Here is a 23554-nt window from a genome sequence, read left to right as displayed (position 1 = left end):
GCCCCTTGGATTCACCATCCCTGGAGGTTTTTAAGATGAGTCTAGATGTGGCATTTAGTGCCATGGTCTAGTAACCACAATAGGGTTGGACTTGATGATCTTGGAGGTCCTTTCCAACGCAGTTGATTCTATGATATGATTCAATGATCCCACAACTACTTGTTACTGCACATAGGGACAGGCTGCTAATCACTGTCTGCAGGTTTTAGCCCCATAAATAATGTAATTAGTTATCATATCATATAGTATTATATAGTATCATATCATATCAAATTAGTTATCATATTATACATCACTATCACATAGTCTGAGAATGAAAAGAAAGTAAATGTCCTTGTGGGTCTGATTGTTCAAGCAGTTAATATCAAGTAGCTTGATGAAAAGACAGCCTGGAAGGTCCATAAGATTCCTGACAGGGATGTTTAGGATCAGCCCTTTGGATTACTTCTAGCTAGTGCTCACCCTGATGCTCATAGATAGCCCCCAGGACACAGGTGAGTCTCCACCATGGAGCTGTGGCTAAGCAGAGTGGCAATGTGGGTGATTTACCCTCCAGTTACACACTCAGTGTCTATTCCCCTCAGAAATATGCAATAGGCTTATGATTTATTTCAAGAGCAGATCTAAGGAATCAGTGATCTATTAGACTCCTGGAAGAAAGGAGAAAGTCCGCAGGTAAGGATGTTCTGGCTGAGCAGTGTGAGGTCAGTCTTGAGGCAGATACTGTTGTCCATTAAGGTTCAGGGAAAGGAAACTATTACTAAACTGCCAATAAATCTTGGGATTGGAAGCAAAAGCTTCCAGGAGTGACAATTCCTCTTCCATCACCTGGAAAATTCTGCTGTTTTGTGATCACTACAATTTTTCCTGCTTAAACTTTGGGTATCAAGTGAGTTTGACCAATTATCTCAGTTGTTCCTAGTGCTATTAACTTAATTTCATAAAATGCTGGGGGGGGGTTGCATGTATTTGAGTTTTGAAAGAACAATACTTTCATCATACCCTCAAAAAATCTCTGTTCTACCAGCAAGGGAAGAGACTTGCTGCTCCTGCTGTCCGAATAAATCAAGTATAATAAAATATTTGAGTTATAAGTAAGAACAGATTCCAAAATCAATAGTTTTGATTTACACCCTGAGTTAAAATTCCTCCTTTTATCTTGACCAAAGGTCTCCTCAGCTTATTCTTGTATTTAAGAACATTGGCAGTTGAATATCAATTGTTAGCCTTAAAATCATTTGATTAAATGCCACATAGCATCACAATTAGGTATAATAAAATATTTGAGTTATAAGTAAGAACAGATTCCAAAATCAATAGTTTTGATTTACACCCTGAGTTAAAATTCCTCCTTTTATCTTGACCAAAGGTCTCCTCAGCTTATTCTTGTATTTAAGAACATTGGCAGTTGAATATCAATTGTTAGCCTTAAAATCATTTGATTAAATGCCACATAGCATCACAATTAGACAAAGAGATATAATTAAATTCTTTTTGACATCTTAGTGGGATGTCATATGGAAGGGGCTGGATCAAGCTCAGTATGACCATGTTTGTGTGTAAATAATTTTACCAATATTGTTAGTTTTCAATGGCTTTCTCCTGAATGCTTTCCAGCACACTTTATGTTGAACTATATCCATGGTGAAAGAATTGAAATTTCTCTTTCTAAACACTTTGCAAGTTCATTTCTCTGCTGCACTTTAGTTATTCTTCAGAAAGCTTTCAAAAGTGAGCAAGTGACACTAACAGGTTCTATCAATCATAAGCAGCAAATGCTCTGCTAGCTCTAGTAAAAGGAAGTTTTATTTATCTTGAAAAACTAGATGGCATCCCAAATCAGTGGGTGCAGGTTATGCCTTTTCCCTTACTCTAGTCATTCTTTTCCCTTACTTAAGTCATTAGATTCGGTAACTGTGTTCTTTAGGCAGGAGTGATGCAAAGCGACAAGGAGACAGACAAATCAGATGAGATGAAAACTCAAATAAGAATATAGTGGAACATACACATCTAATATTTTTTAGGGCTTTGTGAAAAATGTTTGGGATAAAAGAAAACGGGCAAAACTTGTCTCTCTGCCAGTTTTACAACTGCTGAAACAAATCTTTGCAGCTTTTTCTATAAGGTGAAACCTTTGAAATATTTCCCCCTCTGTTTTAGGGGAATTTGTGAGGTTTTGATTGTCCCACTAAAGCTCTGAAGCACTTTGTCTGGTTATTATTGCCTTTCCCTGCTGTTCCACGGGTAGACATATAATAAATTTCAGTGCTTTTGTTACCAACTTATCACAACCTGTTTATAGAGAGTAGTTTCAGACCAGTGAGAACAAAAACAACAGCCTCATATAGAGTCCAGGCAGCAGTTGAACTGGGGACCTATATACTCTATGTATGGGAAGGACTGAATACACTGGGAAAAAGTAAAAAGAAAAAACTCAAACCACTTTTAATTTTCTTCTAATTCAGGAAGTAGGAAGGTTTATGGACCACTAAGCCATTTCAAGGTAAGGAATTTACTGTGGGCTGTATTTCTCCCAGAGATTAGCCCATGTTCACATGGACAGAGGCAGGTGCTTGGGTTGGAGCCATTTAGGGTCTTCAAATGCACCACAGCCATAGCCCAGGGGGACCAAGAGGAGGTTTCCCCTGAGGCTGCTGCTCCAGACATTTCATATTCATCTATAAAAAGTAATTTTCATCTTAACTGGTGATTTGCCCTGGTCAGGTCACAAATCTAGAACAAAAGACTCTAGGTGCGAGGTAAAAACCAAAGGAGTATAAATGAAGCATGAGAGAGGTGTCTAAAAATACAAAGTTATGTGGAAAGTCTTTCTTTCCCATGTTAGGGAAAATCAAAGCTTTAATTTTGACCCCTAAGGGCACATTTATTCTCACATTCACTGCCTTTCATGTGAGTAATTTCTGAGGTATAAAAAAAATTGTGGAAATCATAGTCATGAACAACAAAAAAGTCAAGTTTTAAGAAACTTTATTCCTGTTTCTCCACCTTCAGTTTTGTGTTCTTAAAAGTGACTCAGCATCTGTCCAGGGTCCATATATATTGTTCTATACAGAAGCAGTAATGGAAACACCTTTTTAGCAAACTATTTAGGAATGGTGCATCATGGAAAAATCAGTAACTAGGCACTGGCTTTGGCAGGCTCCTCTCTTGTTCTGGCTTGCAAGCTGAGAAGCTGTCATTGAATTTCACAATTGAAACCAGGAGGATTTGAATCAGTCATCTTTTGAAAATAAGTCTGGGATACAAATTGTTTAGATTGCTTTAATACTATTACAAATATTGCAAATTACTAGAAGATGTCTTGTTACATTCCATATGTGCAGCAAATGCAATTCCATCCACACAGACTTTATTCCCTGCAACAGATGAGTCAAACCATTATTTCCAAACAGGAGAAGAGAACATCTATTAAGGAAATGCCCAAATATTGTAGGAGTAATTGAGTGAGACATAAAACTAAACCCTAAAACTATGATGCAGAGGTTTGCCTTGAAGAGAACACTAGCAATGCTTTCTGGTGAAGGGTAAACTCTAATTCAGTTGTCAAGGGCTGTGGGATCAAAACCATCAGTGATGATTCACAGGCCTGAGACTGAGCATGGTGAACTGCCTGTGCCTGCAGTTGAGGCAGAGACACACCAACAACCACACACAGGCAGAAGAAAAGAAATGATAGAGTGGATTTCTTTGAAGTAGGTTTTTTGCAGAAAGATGCTATTTTTGGCTGACCCTGGAAAAGAAGAGAGGGAAATCTGAGATGCAGGAGACTGTCTAGAGAAGGGCAGTGGAGCTAGGGAAGGGGCTGGAGCACAAGTCTAATGAGGGGTAGCTGAGGGAGCTGAGAGATTCAACGTAGAGAAAAGGAGGCTCAGGGGCAATCTTATCACTCTCTACAACTACCTGTAGCCAGTTGGGGGTCAGGCTCTTCTCCCGAGTAACAGGACAAAAGGATATGGTCTCAAGTTGTGCCAAGTGAGGCTTAAGTTGGATATTAGAGAAAATTTCTTCATGAAAAGGGTTATCAAGCCCTGGAACAGACTGCCCAGGGCAGTGGTGGAGTGCCCATCCCTGGAGTAATTTAAAAGCCATGTAGATGTGGCACTTGGGGACATGGGTTAGTGGTGGCCTTGGCAGTGTTGAGTTAACAGTAAGAATCGATGATCTTAGAGGTATTTTCCAACCTAAATGCTACTGTGATTCTATGGTTCTATATCTTGGATGTGGGTCTACCTATTCTCACAACTGAGATAGGTAGAACAGCTGGTACTGGTCAGGTACCAGCTGATATCCTGATATCCCAAGAATCTCGCAAAGTGCCTACATGGATATGTTCTGGGCAAAGGGGAGGAATGAAGAGAAACAAATGTTTCAAGGATTGAAATAAAACCATGTGTGATTGCCTCCTCCATTTTAAGAAGCCTGGATGGAAATAATTTAGTATTTGATGGAAAGAACACGAGTAAGAAAAATGGGGGAAAAAAAGGAAGGGAAATGCTAAGTGATGCAAGTGGCTAGGTGACCAAGAAATACACAAAGAGAGAGAAAGAACAGAAATGGATTGAAATATGAAAGAAGAAAATGTCTGAGAGACTTGTTAACCATTTTGGGCAGTGAAATATTCTGTGAACAAAGAAATGAAGGAAGGACACGCATGAATTCATGAGTTCTGTGTAAGGCAGGTTCACATATAAAAGCAATGCACTTCAGAGATAATCTAGGATTAGGGTTTACTTTCCTTGTATTATAACTTTTACAGGCATGTAAACACATGGTTGCAAAAGTCACTGTGAAATTCTAATTCATGTTCACCCACAGTTAATATTCTTTTTAGGGCCACTCTTCTTCCATGCTGCTTTCCTGCAGCTTAGTCCTTGTTTCATCTTCAGAAGCCAGAAATTGAAGTTCAAAAGGTCTGCAAACCCCATTTTCCAGGTGGTTCTGGAACACTAATCTGAAGTCCTACTGAGAAATTTCACAGGAAGAATGGAAACCTTTTGGTACATGTTTTAATTTACTCCCCAATGCAAGAGATTGGCTTGTTTCAGGGCAGTGGCAAAGGGGAGAGGAGAGGAAATGAGGAGCAGCAGAGGTTACCTAACAGCATATTTTTGAAGGTAGCTCAATATGGTGTTTAATTTTTTTTTCAATCAGCTGCAAGAGGAGGCATTTGTGGGTAAATGTAGTTAGCAATTCAGCCACAGGATTTGTCAGATTCTGTGCCCACAAATCTAGAAACTGTGTGAGCAGAAATCAGGCATTTCATGCTTTCATTTAGTGATGTTACAAAATTCTATGTTAGCACAGATGTAAAATGAAAAGCTGCCATCCTCTGCTTGCCCAGACATCTCTGGCCACCATCTGCATTCTCTACTTTTCCTTGAGGGAACATAAGATGACTTCCTAATTTCATACAAAAAACACTCTAAAGAGTGTTGCCGCCAATTTACACCAGAGAGATCCTTTTCCTACTAGAGCTGCTGTTCAAATACTGTGATTTTTAAATTTTAATTAATGAAGTTTTAATATCTGCCTCTCATACATCTTATTCACCATGGAGTAGCCTCCAAGTGAATTTTCTACACAACTGGAAATGCTTAGAGGCTTAGCAGTTGTTTTTTGCCTAGTTATGAAGTAGTTTGCGCACCATAATTTCCACAAAATCCCCCTCAATTTCTAAAGAGAAGAACTTTATACAGGTTCAGATATCCTCTCCTCTTCACGTTCTGTTTCTTCTTGAGAGCATGTCATGGCTCCCAGTCCAAGTGTTGGTATTTGGAGATCTCCCTCTTGGTGTAGTTCAAATCAGACTCAGAAGATGTTACAACGCTGGGACATAATTTGAATGTGTTTATCAAAGGAAGTTACATCTAACTTCCACTTGTAAATGTCAAACCTACAATGAATTTATAACAGAGAAGAAAATAACTTAATCTTTTTTTTATTGTTACTACTTTTAAATCTCTTTGGGGGTTTGTGAGCACTCTATCTTCTTATTCACATTGCCCAACATGAGGTTTCAGCAGTTCTGTTTCTGATGAAGCAATACACACAAACATGCTCCTGAAAGCTCCCCAATAGTCTCATTTTTAGGACTTGTCAATTTGGCCTAGATTACATGGTAGTGAAAGTTTGTGACTCATGTACTTCCCTCCCACTCACAGAAATAAAACAGTAAAGAAAATGTAAAGAAAAATGCCACTATGATGAAATCCGTCACGACACGATGAATGTAGATGATTTTGTTTGGTGCAGAGCTATGTGGAGCATCAGTCTTGAAAAGAAATCATGATTAGGCCAATTACAATTGAAAACAAATCTCAAATATCATATCCTAGTGTAGTATCAACTCCACAGTCTGTATTGAAAATTTGGTCTCTAGAGATAAGTAAAGAATTGAACACATTTATCTAACAATTTCTGAGTGCCTGGAATGAACTTTACTAATGGGAGAGAAACCAAGGGATAGAACCAGCAATCATATACATATGAGCACAGTATTTATTCCTTCTCACAACCAACTGGGCTGATAAATCTTCCCAAAGTCACTGGGAATTTAAGAAAAACACAGTATTAATAGTTCCATGACAGTGAAAACACTTTTTTCTCCCTTTATGCTCTCTCTTTATGTTTGTCCCAGGGAGCAATGCTGTTTAAGAAACAATGGAATTTGATGTTCTTCCATGTCATGAGAAGGAGAAGCAATGTTGTAGAGGAGATAAGACAGTCTCAGAGGATGACTAAAAAGGGCAAGTGCCATGTGCCTTCCTGTCTACTTATTCTTTTACTTACCTTCTATGGAAGTTACTTCCTCCTTCAAGGTATCAGTACGGTTCACTACCTTCTTACATTTCCAAATAGCCCTCTTCAACCTCTACAAGTAAAACTAAAAACTACAGTTCCATTTGATTTCTTGCTGCAGCCAAGAGTGTTAAGAAATAACAGCTTTGTAAAGTGGTCCTGGAAAGCTAAAAGTGATTCCATACGAAATGACATAAGGATCTTACAAAATACTTTAGAGGAACATTAAAGAAAATTATAGGCAACATTGTTCCTTCAGAATAAAGAAGGACTAAGTTGTGGGGTTACCTCTCTCATGTCTATGAAAATGAAATGTGAATATTCACACCAGAAGCTGGAGAAGGTGTGAAATCATCACTGTGCTTGTGACTCTTAGGCAGAACAGCGGGACAGCTCCAGACCTTGTATGATAAAGTCATATCTTATAATACGATATAAAGGCAAAGGAGTTTGGGGTAGAGGTTCCTGAAACAGCTCCAAACTTTGCTGGAATACTTTTACAGTGGAGGACACTCATCTGCAGGAGTGCCAGCATGAGCCCAGGAGGTTAGAAACACTCAGGCAGGGTTTGAAGGGCTTGTTACCTCTGGCTCAACTGCCCCAGCTCATTATTTCTCCTGATATCAGAGCAGGCTCCAATCCAGAAGCCAGGGATTTGAGGCACCCAGCTCCTAAATGCATAGCAAGCATGCCCAAAGAGCTAAGGCAGAACATCCTGGATCTAAATGTCTCAAATACTACATTATTTATGGCCAATACCTTAAGATCTATCTTATATATAGCAGGAATTGATGGATAAGTATCAAGACGTGCATGAGCAAGAATCATTTCGACTTGATGGGTGCCTCATGAAGTTCTTTTGAGCATAACACAGTAGGACCAAAAAAAAAAAGCAACAGATTGTTGCTTCATTTCCTGAAACTGATATTGGTTGTAATAGTGCATACCATGATAATTTATAGCTTAAAATATTTAAACACTCAACTGCTGTCACCAAGCTGGAATCTGGAAGGAATATCCTGAGCTTTATTTAGCCTGTGAAGGTGTAAGAAAGCTTAGCTGCAAAGGTCTTTCTCTAGTTTCTGTCAGTTGAAGAGGATGCCAGCTGTATCCTACTGGTTTCTTCAAGGATCAGCAGAAGAAATAATATTTATCTATGATATAACTTGCAAAGCAGTTTCCTTTCACTGTGGCTCAGGGGCACTTTATAGTCACTAGATTATGAACTGGTGTGTGTGATCTGGGAGTGAGAACTGAGCACTACAGGATATAATGAACTTCCCAGAACCAGATGTTTAAAAAATGTAATTTGAAGGATTCAAATCTGCACCTCTCTCATAATATTCATCATAGAAGTCCTTCAATTCATTACTGTGGGAATCTGAGTAAGGCTCAAATGTCACAAAATCAGGTTTTTGCACCATACTAAGGAACAAGTAAATGAGAACGATTTAATTACTCCGCTTTTCAATAACTGGTTATTATTTTTCTCACAATAATTTAATTTTAATAGATAAAATGTTTTTAAATGTGACCTTTTTTAAAAAAATTCTAAATTCTCCAGTTTCTTGTGCCACGGGCAATTAGGAACACTGATGTCATGAGGCTCCAAGGCAGCTTAGTGTATGAAACAAATAATTGTGGATGATTTCCAATCACCCAGTATTGCACAGGCTGACAATACCCTGTCTGAGTTGTTACCTTGCAGCAGGATAGTTTTTAGAGCTTGGTTATTATCATTAATAATAATAATTATAATAATTTCAGCTGATAGATTAGATATCTGCTGTCTGCCCCATCAGTCTAAGAGGACAAAGGCCTTAAGAGAATATTTTAAAACAGAATATTAAGTGTGGCAGTGCAGAGGATCCATCAGTTCAATAGAGAGGATGTTTCATGATTATCTAATATTAAGAAATACTCTGAAAAGCTCCTCAATTCAACAAACAGTAGCATGTTAACTTATTCTGCAGTATCATGTATAAAGAGCAGCTACTGGTAACAGCAGCAACATGAAAAGCAGTATAACTTCCCCTTGCTTGTTATTCCAAATGGGCCAACTCATAAACTTTGGATAATTGAAAGAAAAGTGCCCCTGTCATCTTATATTTGCCTTTGCAAAGTGTACAATTTAATGTAAAATATTTTGGCATAATGTAAAGATTTTATCCAGGGAGACCCATCGAATCCTTTCAGTAGGTGGCAGAGGATTAGCTGACTTGGGAAAATGTCCTGGATAGCTGAATTTTTAAAAAAAAAACTAAGAAGAAGTTCATTATAGTGGATCATAGCTATATTGACCCAATTGATGGTGATACTGCAGCAGATGCAATCTACATATTACGCAGAGAGAGATTTATACAGGCCTCAGTCTCTGAATGGAAATCTTATACAGTAATTAGAGCTTCTGGGGATGTTTTACAGTTACCTTTTTACAGATATTTCTTCATCCTTTCCCTTGCCGAATTTTCTAGGGAAACTTTCCAGAACAGGTTCATTTTCTTTGTTCTATAGGACTGGCCTCAGGTTAAGGACTTTGAGTCTCCAACCCCAAAGCCCTCTCCGGTGTCTACTTAACAGTGAGTCATCTGAAACTAATAGCCTGGTATGAAGAAACAGGCATTAAGCCAAATTCTTTGAGGGTTTGAGAAGATTCAACCAGTAGTTAACAGTAAAATCTGCTCTTCTTTTTATTGGGACCGGGCTGGAAAGTATCTGTTAAGCTCCCAGTGGTACCATCCAAGCAAAGCCTTTCACAAACGTGCTGCCACTACATCATCATCCCCCTGGGGATCACAGCACCACCCAAAATTGATATTAACCTGGCAGTTGTTGTGTTGCAATGGGAAAATGAATATAGGTATAAATATCACACTTCATGGCCTTTAGAAATTATGTGAGATATCTGGACACATTTGCCTGACTAATGCCACAAACACTTCCCACCCCTATGCAGCACAGGGCTGAGGCAGCACAGACAGGCTTGGTGCTCCATGTCAGCTCTCCTGCTAATTAGGAGTGGGATAAAAAATAAAAGCAAGAGGTTCATCTATTTGGTTAAGACTTTTAAGGACACAGAACCATAGAATTATTAGTGTTGGAGGAGACCTCTAAGATCATCAAGTCCAAATATTAACCTGTCACTGCTATAACCTCTAAACCCTAAACCATATCCTCCAGTGTCAGATCCAGACACCTCTTAAACACCTCCAGGGATGGTGACTCCACCACCTCCCTGGACAACCTATTCCAGTGCCTGAACACCCTCACAGGGAAAACACTTCTCCTAACCTCTCATCTGGCTCTGCCCTGTCTCAGCTCAAGGCCATTCCTTCTATTTTTTTCATGGCAGGACAGACCATCCCCCACCTCTCTCCAACCCCTGTCAGGGAGTTGCAGAGAGCCAGGAGGTCACCCCTGAGCCTCTTCTCCAGGCTAACCAAGCCCAACTCCCTCAGCCCTTCCTCATGTGCTCTAGCCCTTTGCTGCCCTCCTTGCCCTTGGCTGGACTCACTCCAGTGCCTCAATGGCCTTTTTGCAGTGAGGGGCCCAAAGCTGAACACAGCACTGAGCTGTGACCTCCCCAGTGCTGAGTCCAGGGGGATGATCACTGCCCTAGTCCTGCTGCCACACTGTGCTTGAGCCAGGCCAAGATGCCCTTGGCCTTCTTGGGCCCTTGTGCACACTGTGGTTCCCATTGAGTCACTGCCACCAGCACTGCCAAGTCCCTTTGTGACCAATACCTCTCTCCCCATTCCTCCCCCAGCCTGGAGCTGCATGGGGTTATTGTGTCCCAAGATCAGATTCCAACCATTAACCCACACTGCCAAGCCCACCACTAACCCTTGTCCCCAAGTGCCACATCCACACGCCTTTTAAATCTCTGCAGGGTTGATATAAACACATACAGATATGTCTATGTGGTATACACATGTGCACAACTGTCCCTTACTGCCAGAGCTAACCTTGAGGTGAAACATTTACAACATGGTTCTTATTTGATGCTGAGCTGACTGTTTCCATAATTCTTAGAGGGTTTGTAATGCAGCTATAGATATGTGAAAGAAGTGAGGTTATTGTTGCTGCTGCATTTGCTCCAAGGCCATTCCCCACCATGATATCCTGTGCCCGTGGTAACACACCGTAAAACGCCATCCCATAAAAACCAGCTGATTGCCAGTGCTGTCCAACAGCTACAAGGAATCACTAAAGCTAATAAAAATGATTCACATCCACTCTCTCCTTCCTTCAAACCAGCTTTTTAAAAGAACGGGGGCCAAATTGAAAATGAGCATCAGCAGTTCCAAGCTGGGTGAAGTCAATACAGTCGCACCTAGGAGGGACAAATCTCCATTTGATTTCAATTGTTCCTGTACAGGAGAAGCAGAGGGTGAAACAGCATTATCATTACTTTTCATTAATCTCAGAGGGCAACCCATTCTGCTAACAAGACACACACCAGCAGAACACCAGTCTGGTGAGAACCTGCAGGAGAAAGTGCCTTACTGCAGACTTTGTGCCTAGTGGGGTTGCTGCTAGCCTGGTGAGAACAGGAGGGAGGCAGCTGGGCATGGAGAGGCACCTTCCTGCTGTTCCATATGCAGGAAGGAAAGGGAATTTCTCCCTAGCTTGAGCTGCAGGCAGGAGAGCTCACCAAGCTCTCTGCAGAGCAGGTTGGAGGGAAGCTGCTGCCACTGAAGAGACAATTAAGAGCAATAACACACTGCCCAGGTGAAATTAGTGCATGATGCCTTGCAGGGAATAATCTCTACCAACAGCTTCAGCCAGGCTGAACAAGTATTTGTCTGTCTGGAGCAAGGGGCTGCCAGGGACTGGAGGGAAAACTCTGTTCCAGCCTCTGAATGTGTTAGTGAGTTTGGGTTAGTCTAATTCAGCTGTGTTAGACAGCTAAAATGATTTGGGGTTTGTTTTTCTTGTGCTCTGGAGAAACACACACCATGTTAACGTGATCCATTTGCAAACAGAGCAGCTGAATATGAATATGGTAAATGCTTGGGACAATCTAAGCTGGCTTGTGGCACAGTTGGTTTACAACACTCATTAGGAAGGGAAATTCTAAAACAGCCTAAAATGTTTTCAGGAGAGTTAGAAGAGAAAATTGTTCTTTCTGGACTATATCAAAATATAACTTTACAGTACAACAGAACAACCTCTCTGGTAAATGGTGATATTGACTCTGAGTTTTCACTCTGCTATTCAGAGCTCACTCACAAAAACAAAGGGAGTATTTTACAGGTGCTTTATATCATGAATGTTTAGAAAAAAAAGTTAGCTGATGAATTACATTTTTTGTGTATCTCTATGATAAATCATGTGTAAAACTAACACTGTGTGAATATTAATAAATATGCAGTGAGCCAGTATTGTATTTCAGGCTATATTGATCATATTAATCAGAATGGTAATGTATGTATGTTTATTATGATTAACAGAACTGTTTTCATGTTGCATTTTCCATTTGAATGAAATGAACTTTCTAAAGATGCTGAAAATGAGCATTAAATGCAGAGAAATATTCAGTGAATAAGCTTCTGTAAAACCCTCTTCACTCCTACGTCAAGTCTACTATATTTACTATAAATTATTCTTGAAAATTCAATGTTATGGCAGTTGTGGACATAAATACCCAGAGGGGGAAGAACCTGATCTTAGTAACAAGTACAACCAAGCAACTTGCACTGAGCATAAGATTAAATAAGGTTCATGAACTTCAGTGACAGCACATGTGTGTACTAAGGTAGAACATGAGAGATTGAGCCCACAAAGGTACTCTGTTTCTCCAGTTAATGAGAAAATAAGTTTGGCTGCCTTAAAGACATTTCTTAACAGAATAATTAACTCCAAATGAGCTGCTGTACCACTATCAGAGTAGAGAGAGTCCAGCCTGTAACTTCAGGGCATATGCAAAGAAGAAAAAAAGAGCTGAAGTAATGAGACAAATTCTGTTTACACCAAAGTTTAAACACAGGTGGTTTGAGTTTGTTTTGGTCTTTTTATTTCTCTCTCTCTTTCATTTCTTCTCTGGGAGCAATTCAAATAATTGTAGTTCTTAATTGCCTTAAGACATGCTCCTGCAAACAGTAAAAAGAGCATAGAAAAGGAACGAATTCCTATCCAAAATATTCAGAGAATCTTATATTCCTGGTCTAGTTGAAGGTGTCCCTGCTCATTGCAGTGGGTTGGACTAGAAGACCTTCAAAAGTCCCTTCCAACCTAAACCATTTCACGATTTTCTCTGAGCAAAATCTAGGTCTTGCCTGACTAAAACTTGCAGATATGGACAGAGGTCCAAAAAAGATGATTTGACAAGGTAGATGCAAAGATAGAAGCTTGTCCAGATGATGCATGGCCCAAGACCTTTCAAGACACACCTTCAGGCCTCAATGACAGCATGGAGGTGGGCAAAACTGGAATGTCGTGAAGCAGAGATGATTAAATAGTAGTAGAAAATGAAAGAGTAGAGGTTTGAGGAATTGATAAAGATGGAGGTTTCCATGGAAATAGAACTCTTTTTTCCAGTAGAAACAAGTTCCTTTAATCTGTCAGCAAAGATTGTCCATCCAAACACAGATGGACAGAGACAAGGTTGTGCAGTGTATTGGATTTCTCTGTTCAGTAAAGATATTCTCACCATACTTTTACTTTTCTCTGTGAATATTATTAAACTTTGAATTTGGTGCAAAGAACAGGGAATTTTACAATCTATTCTGGGCACTGCAATTCTCATCATGAAGTTAATAGCAAGAAGGAATGAGCAGTAATTGTGAGGGAACAACAAGGTTATAATCATAACTTGTTCTTACCTGTTCAAAATTACACTCCTGTGATCTCTATTTTGCTGTAACTGGGAACTGCTTCTTAACTTGGGAAATTTTCAGTAATGAAGCTAAGAAGGAAACTACTGGACACTTCTTTGAACATAAACTTCCTAGAAATGCAGAGAGAATGTCAGAATCAGCAGGTTCAGGTATTTCAAAGTGCTATGTTCATCTGACAGTTCTTTCAATCATCTCTTAGTAAAATACCTCTGTAGCCACTGAGCCATTGTGTAATCCCCCCACACACCTGTAAATTATAATGTGGGATGTCATGATTTATTTCATAGCATAAAAGCTGTTAAATGAATACTGACAGCACCATTAGCATCCTGATCTTAAACTGAAGTGCAAGTCAGCTCTACTTAAGTCATCATTCTCGTGAGCCACAACTAAATGTGCAGTTAAAAACGGTGCCATAGGTTAATCAGAGCTGAATTAGTCAGGAAAAATTTGTAAAGAAGGGAGCAATTCAGGAAATGACATGCTGAAGCTCTTATTCCATCATTCCTTTAGGCAGCCAATGTCAAAGACCCCAGAACACTAAAACATGGTCCAAAACTCTGATTTGTTCTAAGTGAACTAAGAGATGTCAATCTTATTGCAGCATCTTGTGCTCTAACTGCTCCCACCTACCCCTGGTACCTTGTTCCCACTCTTGGTTAACAGAATGGAAGTAGGTTCCACTCACCCTGGAGCTTCTCTCTGCCTTCTGCTTTCTGGGAAGAGTCCTGGTGAAAAGGAAAGCAAAGAGAACCAAATTAACTTAGCTAATCATGTTCTTAATTTACCTCATCATCAAGAATCATCTGCTGTTGTTCTGCCCTAAATCCCAGATTCCTTGGTATCAGCTTCTAGAAAAGCAATTGAGTCCTTCTGCTTGTACTGCAATAAGATGTTTTATTTCCATTGTTCACCTCTTCTGAGCTAATGGTGATTTGTGCCTGTTTGAAGCACCAACCTACTTCTTTATCTGAAAATCATATTATGTCTCATTTGTTTCCTGATGCAATGCTCCCCACTTTGTTGTTCTTCTACACATTTAAACCATTTTATTTCCTCATCTAGATCCTGTCCTTGTTGGAGTTGAAAAGCTGTATTCTAGTCCCTAGAACCTTAGGAATTCTGTTGTATTGCAAATATTTAGCACAACTATTTTAATACTGACAGCTGTGATCCTTTAACATGCAGAGCTTCTTTTATATTGTCAAACATGCTGTACCTCTTCCCAGTTTCCAGAAAATTTCAGATGGTTCCCATTTGGCACTGTACTAACAGGACTTGACATGCTTTAAAGAGGAACAGTTTCTTCTTGATGAGGAATAATTGTTTTCTCTCCCAATACAGCCAAGTTTAGATATTACTTGCACCTTTACTTGTATGTTTATCTGACCTATTGAGTCCAATCTGTTTGTCTGTCTGAAGGGATCATATAATTATTGAGGTCAGAGGAGATCTCTAAGATCATCAAGTCCAACCATTAACCTGTCACTGCTGTAACCCCTAAACCCTAAACCATATCCTCCAGTGTCAGATCCAGACACCTCTTAAACACTTCCAGGGATGGTGACTCCACCCCCTCCCTGGGCAATATTCCAGTGCCTGAACACTCTGACAGGTAAAACATTTTTCCTAACATCTAATATGAATCTCAGAAACATTCGAACTAAAACACAAACCACTCAACCTCCCAGACTGGTTGGTTCGTTCCTGAGTCATCCATAGTAATTCACAGCTTCTGTGAGAATCTCCAAATTCAACCAGTAGTTTGTATATGGTTATTTACGAACACTTTGCTTTTGATGAACCCAGAATACCTCAAAGAGGGACTATAAACACTTATTTTTATTCAAATGAGGTTAAATCAAATTTACCTTCCCTTTTCCTCATTTTACTTATTCTTTCCCATTTCACTTACAAAATATACAGCAGTAATTCCAAACCAACCTACTTAAGCTGAAATAACTTTAAAAAAGCAAAATATGTTATATTGATGTGCTTGGGTGATTTCTCATTCCAAATGAAGTGTTTCTTCTCTGATTCAGAGCTCCAAATGGGACCCTGATTAATGGAACAAGATGGCCAACCTTCACTACCACTGAGCAAAAATATCTGACACTAAACACCAACTCTTCAGAGATCCTGACAAAATTACGTGCTCAGCCTTGTCGATTCTGGAAATACTTTTTCCCAAAAGTTCTGGAAATGACAGGTAAAAAACTCTTTTATAGATGCTTTTATATAAAACTTTTATGCAAGGATCATTTGCTTGATATGAATGTGATACTTGAGTTCAAATCTTTAGATTCCTCTTTGTAACTTTGATGTTGAAGTGCTGGATAAAGCTGTCCGTGTTGTGGTGAGAATGTACCCCAGGATGGGCCCTGTGCCTCTGTCCGTGAGGTTACCACCCTGTTATGTGCTAGGACAAAACCTGGGGACACATCTAAGCCCAGGACTTATGTTATATGGAACTTCTCCATCCAGAGATGCAGATACAGCCACAATATGAGTCATTAAATGTGCTGCAAATCCCTGTTCTCAAGGTACCCCTTGGTGCTACCATGTCCTGGGTGACGAAGAGAGCAGGAAAAACATTGCTAAATGTGGGACTTGCACTGGGATTTCTGGAGGCTTTAGGTGCTCTGTATAAACTTCATGTATGGGATGTTATATTTGGATTATAGTATCTATTATTTATGAGATTCTATTATTATGCAGCTAATCCACAGAGGGTGTTAAGTGTATTGCTGCTGCCAAGAGGGGATTCTGGTCTCCAACTCATGTGAGCAAACCTTGTGTTTTGTTTCTGGAGTGTCAGGCATTGATGACAACCCAGGGACAGCAGGATTTGCTGGTACAAAATTGAACTGATTTGGGCCTGACCATGTATACAAGAAGTTTATGATTTCCCTACTTAGAAAAGTATATGAGATTTCACTACCTGGAGAAGTATAATAGTCTGTTTGAAACTTTGAGGTCAGTTAAACACAGAAGACTCCAATTTTTAGATAACTGATTCAACTGTTCTCCCAAAGTCCAGCAAACAGACCAAACCTCTGTGCTTTGGATTTCAAAAGGAATTGGTTTCATAAAGTGGTTTTCCAGCTCTGGACCTGCATTTTGCACTTTGACTGGGGAAAGTCTCATTTCAAAAAGAAGATACACTTTTTAAATGTTAATCAGTAATCTCCAAGCCTTCTGTAAGCCTCAGTTTGAATGCTAGTCTTAAAAACATGTAAGCCTTAAACATATGTAAAGTGTCCTGGTGCACAGATGATTCCCTCTGAAATAATTTATTCCTTCCTCATTTGAGACTATGACTGTATTATGGCTCAACTTTTATCCCCTCTCAATTCAACAGATGCTTTTCAATTAAATCAAGAGAAGCAAAATCAGTAGGTGAAATGAATAATTTATGAAGCCTACTGTGTGATTTCAAAATCACAGTGTCCCAAATTAGGGGTGGATTTTAGGGAGCTTGCAAAGATTCTGACAAGCCCTTTATGCTGAGCCAGGAGAACTGAACTAGTTGACAAATTTCTTTAACCTGGCTGTGAACCCCTATGGAGAAATGTGTCTCCTACCAATGGGCTGTGCATAACCAAGTGCTCTGTGGTGGAGCAAAGGAGAGCACATCACCAGGCAGAGTTCAACATGTCTTGGCAGGACAGCAGAGTTCTCTGCATGGTCCTGTGGTGTGAGGGATGACAAAGCAGGATCTTTTCCTGTGGTGTGAGGGATGACAAAGCAACACTCAGGATCTGCCAGGAGACATAAATATATCACTTTGCCACAGTCAGTAATTTACAACAGAAATTTACATAATTTAATTAAAAGAAATTCATGAGCACATTCTTAGCAAAAAGGAAAGAATCATCATGTCTGGATACTAATAGAGAAATGAGACAGGAATATTGTCACGAAGTTCTGCTGCTTTGTTACATACCTAGATCTATCAGTCCTTGAAATATTGTAAATATAAAAACATAGTATTTCTGTTATGTTCCCTATATAATCTTAGACAAAATAACCTGCTTATGAACATGATATAATACTTTATATTGCAATAATTCTCTTCAGTGGAATGTTGCTTTGCATTTTCTATCTTTTTTATGCTCCGAGGACAGTGCATGTGATAAATACACATATTTCCTCATTTTCTGAGGCAGTCCCTTTTCTATTACTCCTTTCATTGAATATCCTTATAAAAAGAAGGTTGTATTACCATGAGATGCTCTAAGGTGACAGAGAACAAGAAGTAAGGAAATTTTATGTTATCACTATTGTAAGTTCAAGTAGGGCTCAGACAGACCAAGTGGAACCTGAAGAGGACAATCAAATCAACTCATTTTGCAGAAATTGCAATGATTTCTCACTGTGCCGAGTGGTCAGGATTTGGTATGGATGTGCTTGGCAACCACTTGCTTAGTTACTGACCTGCTCCTAGCACAAGCCTTGACACCCCTTGAGGTCTCAGCATGCAATGATCAGCTCAAGATATGTTCTGCATCTGAGCAAACCTGTTGCCATGACAGGCAGGGTCAGAGAAGTTCCTCGAGGCAGTTAAATATCAGAAAGAAGAAAATATTTACCCCCTGGCTAGTTTTTTTTTCTCATTTTCCTAAAGGAAACAAATCAGATGTATTAAACAATAATAATTGTCATGGTTATGGGCTAGGAAAAATAATAAGGAACAACTAAGCCCCACACAGTAATATGAGAGTAAGAGCCATATAAAGATATAACCTTGATATCATAGAATCATAGAATTTTAGGGGTTGGAATGGACCCTAGAGATCATCTAGTCCCAAACCCCTGTCCTGGGCAGGGGCACCTCCCACTAGACCAGGTTGCTCAAGGCTTCATCCAACCTGGCTTTGAACACTGCCAGGGTTGGGGCATCCACAACCTCCATGGGCAACCTGTGCCAGTGTCTCACTAACTTACACGGGCTCTCAAATCCAACTAGACACAATTTCTGCGCAGATTTTAACCCTATTGCAAAGGCAATGAGCTCACCCTCCATTCCCACTCCCCCAAGACAAGCTGGCAGCACTCAGCATTGAATATTTCATTCAAGGCTATGAGCACTGGGACAAGCACCAGAAGTTTTGCTGATGACTGCTTCTAAACGAAACACACTGGAGGGACAGTAAACAGTAAGTGACTTTTAAGTAGCTTTTAGAGCAATCATATGTTAATTATAAAAGAATCTATGTTAGACTCTACCTCCTTAACACAGTCTTTAATGCATCTAGAGCCCTAACTATTTATATATGCCTGTTTCCTTTTGGTTATAGAAAGCTTCAGGCAGCCAAGCTTTCCATTTACTGTTCCATTACTATTTTAGTGTCCCTACTACATATTTTCCTATTTTATCTGATATTACTGCATCATGTATTATCTAGGGAGAAATTGACATAGGTTGTATAAATATTTCATGTTTTAAAACCACTCTAAAAAAGATTTTGTATGTGGAAGCAGAGAAAAGTTCAATCTCTTGACCAGTGAGTAACAAAACTAGTTGTACTTGTTATGATACTCCAAGCAGCATCTAAGCTAAGTACTCAGAGGAGTAAGAATATAAAAAATGTGACTAAATATTAGTTCTCAATGTCCAGAGAGACAAAGTGAGCTACTCAAAAGTTACCTCACCAATACTGCTACATCTACTGAGAAAGACTTTACTCACTGCACCTAAGGGGAATAACTTTCTGTACCTTAACAATCTCATTTCTTTCTAACTCCAGTAGCTTTCATCTCAGGCCACTGGAAAGATAACAGCCCTTACAATAATTCATCTTCCAGAGACTTTTTGAAGAAGGGAAAAAAATAATAAAATGAAGTCCTTAAAAATCCATGCGAAAATGAATCTACTGCTGTGGTCAACAAAGCTTTGATATTCGGAGAGTGATTAAAGAAGATTGACTAGAGATACTGAAGTGTAGATGCTATTTGTTTTCTCCTTTCTGAGCATTGGCGTAGAAACTATCACCATGAGAATCTGCAGCATAAAACTTGTAGCATTTATCATACTAATGAATCAAGAAGTTTACAGGTACCCACAATTATGAGCTGTTGAGGACAGAAAAAATTAATTCCAACTTGTCATCCCTTATTAATTACACTATATCAGAACAGCTCTATGGCCTTTGTCCCAATCTTAATGTTAATTCACAAAAATGCATTTAAGATTAGCACTTTATTGGCACTTCTAGCAGCTCAAAGGATGATATGGTGATAAATTTAACTTTGCTTTAATGCCATTAAAGTAAGGGCTCAGTGGAAGGTGTGAAATTCCAGTTGTCCTCACTGACACTGCTGAAGAAACAAGAAAACCCTCTCATTGTTTTGGTCTGTTAAACTGGGACCTTTCAGAGCACTGATTCATTGCCTATAGAATCTCTCCTTCTCTCCATGTCATCTGCATTGGGCTTTGCATTAGGCTAATTGGAAGGACTGAAGTTTGGGATTGCCCAAATGACTACATACAGCAAAACAAGTCCTGTGTTATGAGCTGCCTCTGGAGCACTGCAGTGTGGTGTAGTCACCCAATGCTCTGAGCTGTAATTATCGGTCAAGTCCAATTCTCTAATCTTTTCTGCCTCCCAGCTGTCAGCTCATCTAAGTCATGGGTGGTTGCTTCAAAGAGATTGATGATGTTGGTGATAATGGGATGCATTGACTTGTGACTTCAATTTGGATCTTATCACCGAAAAAAAAGCAAACAAATGGGAATCCAAGTTCTTATTTCAGTGTTTTCCTTCCCCCTTTTGTCTTTTAGATTCATAATGTGGCTATTTTGATGTTTTTGGTGTCTGCTTTTTCTAGCTGACTCACTTCTTCACCATAGTCTTTAAGAAGCACTGAAATGCCCCATAATTTATACTCTGGAACAGTGTCTTTTATTTCAAGATGTGCATTTGGTAGAGGTATTCCAGTTTCTAAAGTCTTTGGGCAGACTTCAAACACATCTAAACATGAATAATTTAAGAAGGAAGAGGTTTTTTGTCAATTCAAAAGTGGAGGCTTTGCCTGGGTAAATAAAATTGGATACCTAAAAGTCAAGAATAAGACAAGAAATACAGTTCAGGCATTTTTTCCAAATAATATTAATATTGGTTCCTACACTAAATTACCAATTAATTTGACTTGGCATGGAAAAATTGGCTTTACTTGAGACCTGTACTACATCTTTAAGTTATGTGCAAAGGAAAGTTCTTACAGTCAGGAAAGCAAAATGTTGTGCACATCTTCTCCCCATAGTTCTATCTGCATAGCTTAGTAATCAAAACATGGATTTATTGTTACCAGCACTTATAAATCCTCTTGGAGTTAATGGCAATTGTGGCCTGCAGAAAAAAAAGACCTTAAAATATCTGAATTTTTCTTTGATCTCTGATGTAACCAAGTTTATTTACCTCTTTGAACTGAGGGAGAGAAGTGGTGAATTTTTCCCTATATTTGTGCTTCACACTTTCCCTTTTCACTCCAAAGAGAAGCACAGAACCTCCCCAAGAAGAAGTATATTGGTTTTATTTCTGGTCTTACCAAAAGCAAGAAGTAATGTAAATCCCATTCCAAAGTCTCATTAAATTGCCATCTGGATTTCCAGACCAAAAAGGTTTGGAAATGTTGAGCTAAACTGCAGATAAGCAACCAAATTACTGGCTGCTTCTCCAAACTGAATCTCTGAATCAGTTAACTCTCTTTCCCAAATAGTTTCTCTACTGATGTGTAAAACACAAAAGTATTTCATTTTCACATCACCAGTTACACTTGCAGTGCTGGCAGATCATAAAACAGGGGGAAAGGGTGTATTTATGGAGGGAAAGGGCTGATGCTCTACTGCAGCAGAAGAACATAAAGTCAAAGGAGCATAAAGAAACCGTAGAAGTGTTGTCTCATGGACCCAATTACCAAGTGTTTTTGGAAGCAAGTTAAGTCCATACAGGACGCTAAGATAGTTAGGTCCAGAATGAATTCATAGATCATCAGTTGTTTCTAAACTTTTTCTTCAAGTCTACAGCTGATCCAACACAATAAACCACAGTATGTCTTTCCTTTCCTTGTTGTACTGGCTGTTCCTGCAAGGTTACTGCATTTCTCCCTAGTGTTAATTACCTTTAGGGACTGGAGGAAGTGATCCCTACCAATAAAATACTCTGGAAACCTTGCGAAATGATATATTTTTATTACTCTTCTCATCCTCACCCTCTGTTCTGATGCCTAGAACAAATTTGGCCATAAATATTGCCTTGGGCCACAGGATTAGTGGGCTAAAATGCTTTTATAGACTAGGATGAAAAAGAAAAGAGAAGATTATTTCATGTTGACACAGTGCACATTTTACAATAACCTTCTCTAAACTTGTGCCCCTTGTGCTTTAAACTTGGGGATTTATTCCACAGGAAGGTGAAATCCTGACCATCCATTGAAATCCATAAAAACCAATGGCAATCCTGTTGTTGCCTTGAACAAAGCTGTGATTTCACTCCATCTTTGCAAGCATCTGAGTTTGCATATCATAGTCTTCAGTGCATGGAGGTTTCACTGTAAAGAATACTGAACCAACGTCATATTTTGAGGATTTTTTTTTTAAAGTGGCTTTAAAATGATGAATTTGATGGACAGAAGTATTAGCCAAAAGCCACAGGCCCATAAATAAGTATATTTATTGCCCTGCAGTGTGCCAGAAAGATATCTTTGCAGTCCTTCCTTCCAGAGTGTTAATCAGTGAATTTTTAGTCATTCCAGGTTTAAGAAAAGAACCAAAAGAGCATCCTAAAATGTATTTGGGGCAGATGACATTGATAATCAAAATTATTTTTTCAATTAGCATACAAAGAGATTCAAATTTAGATTAATGTAACCCATTTCATGTTTTACAGGAAATATTGATGAAGCAGAACGAGAGTGGAAAGCAGGATTCCATCGCTGGAACAATTACATGTCAGACTGGAAAAATCAATTTAATGATTACACTAGCAAGAAGGAGCTGTGCAGGCTCTAATTAATATGTTTACCCTTTCCAGTATGTCTGTAGAACTGTTCATCAGGCAAATATCCAGGTAGCTCTCCAACATGTCTAGCATTAAATATCTTACGGAGATTAAAAGAAATGGTACAGATATAATTTTGATTGCACAGATCTCTCATTTATATTTTACCTCCTGTCTCAATAAACAATATAAGGCACCTGCAGCCTTTGAAGCTTCACTGGGTGAAATAGGACTACAGAGATTAAAGTCTGGAGATTAATGATGTACATGCCATAATAAATACTACTTGCTTAAATTCACGCTTCAAAGAAACAACGTGATATTTTAGAGAAAAATGGATTTGTTTTAATAGAAATAGCAGTGTTTTAGAGTGCTATCACGCAAAATACAATCCAGTTTGATCTTTTATTGCAATTCCACCACACTTGAGCCTTGCTTCAGACACTATTTCATTGATATAAACATAAAGACAGAACAGCTTTGCCAGGCACACCAAATGAGATTTGCTTGTTAGGCCAAAAAGGGTTAAGACTTCCATCAAAGCAGGAATCACTGCTTCTTTATGGCCAAATTTGTAGGACGAAGCCATGGTAGGAGAGGATTCAAACTATGGATTGAAAGCCTAAATCATCAACACACTGTGTGCAAGTGCTGTGGTGAAACAACCCAGAAAAACCTTCTGCTAGGCTAATTTTCAAGGAGTAAAGAGCTACAGGTCCACAAAGAATGAGCTCCCAGATTTCCCTGCTCAGGCAGCCACTGTCCTCCCCTGGTAAAAGTTCCTTTGATGGAGGTAAGCTCCAATTATGATATTTTTTGGCCACTGAGTTTCCTCCTGGTCAAAGCACAGCCCCACATTTACTGGAACAGGATGGACAAGTTTTTATACCTGCA

General features: G+C 39.2%; 1 protein-coding gene across 1 annotated transcript in view; it reads left to right on the top strand.

Annotated features, from left to right (window-relative positions):
• BCHE (butyrylcholinesterase) overlaps positions 1-22689 on the top strand; it is a 31337-nt gene extending 8648 nt beyond the window's left edge. Inside the window, exons 3-4 of the mRNA XM_009081972.1 lie at positions 15701-15867; positions 22550-22689. Coding sequence (XP_009080220.1) covers positions 15701-15867; positions 22550-22671 — 289 coding nt within the window. The 3' untranslated portion in view covers positions 22672-22689. The remainder of the gene's footprint in view (positions 1-15700; positions 15868-22549) is intronic.
• Positions 22690-23554: the final 865 nt, after the last annotated feature.

The sequence above is a fragment of the Acanthisitta chloris genome, unplaced genomic scaffold, assembly GCF_000695815.1.
Source record: "Acanthisitta chloris isolate BGI_N310 unplaced genomic scaffold, ASM69581v1 scaffold2409, whole genome shotgun sequence".
Taxonomy (NCBI): domain Eukaryota; kingdom Metazoa; phylum Chordata; class Aves; order Passeriformes; family Acanthisittidae; genus Acanthisitta; species Acanthisitta chloris.
Note: the sequence above shows the minus strand (reverse complement) of the source record. Positions and strands in the feature narration are given on the sequence as shown.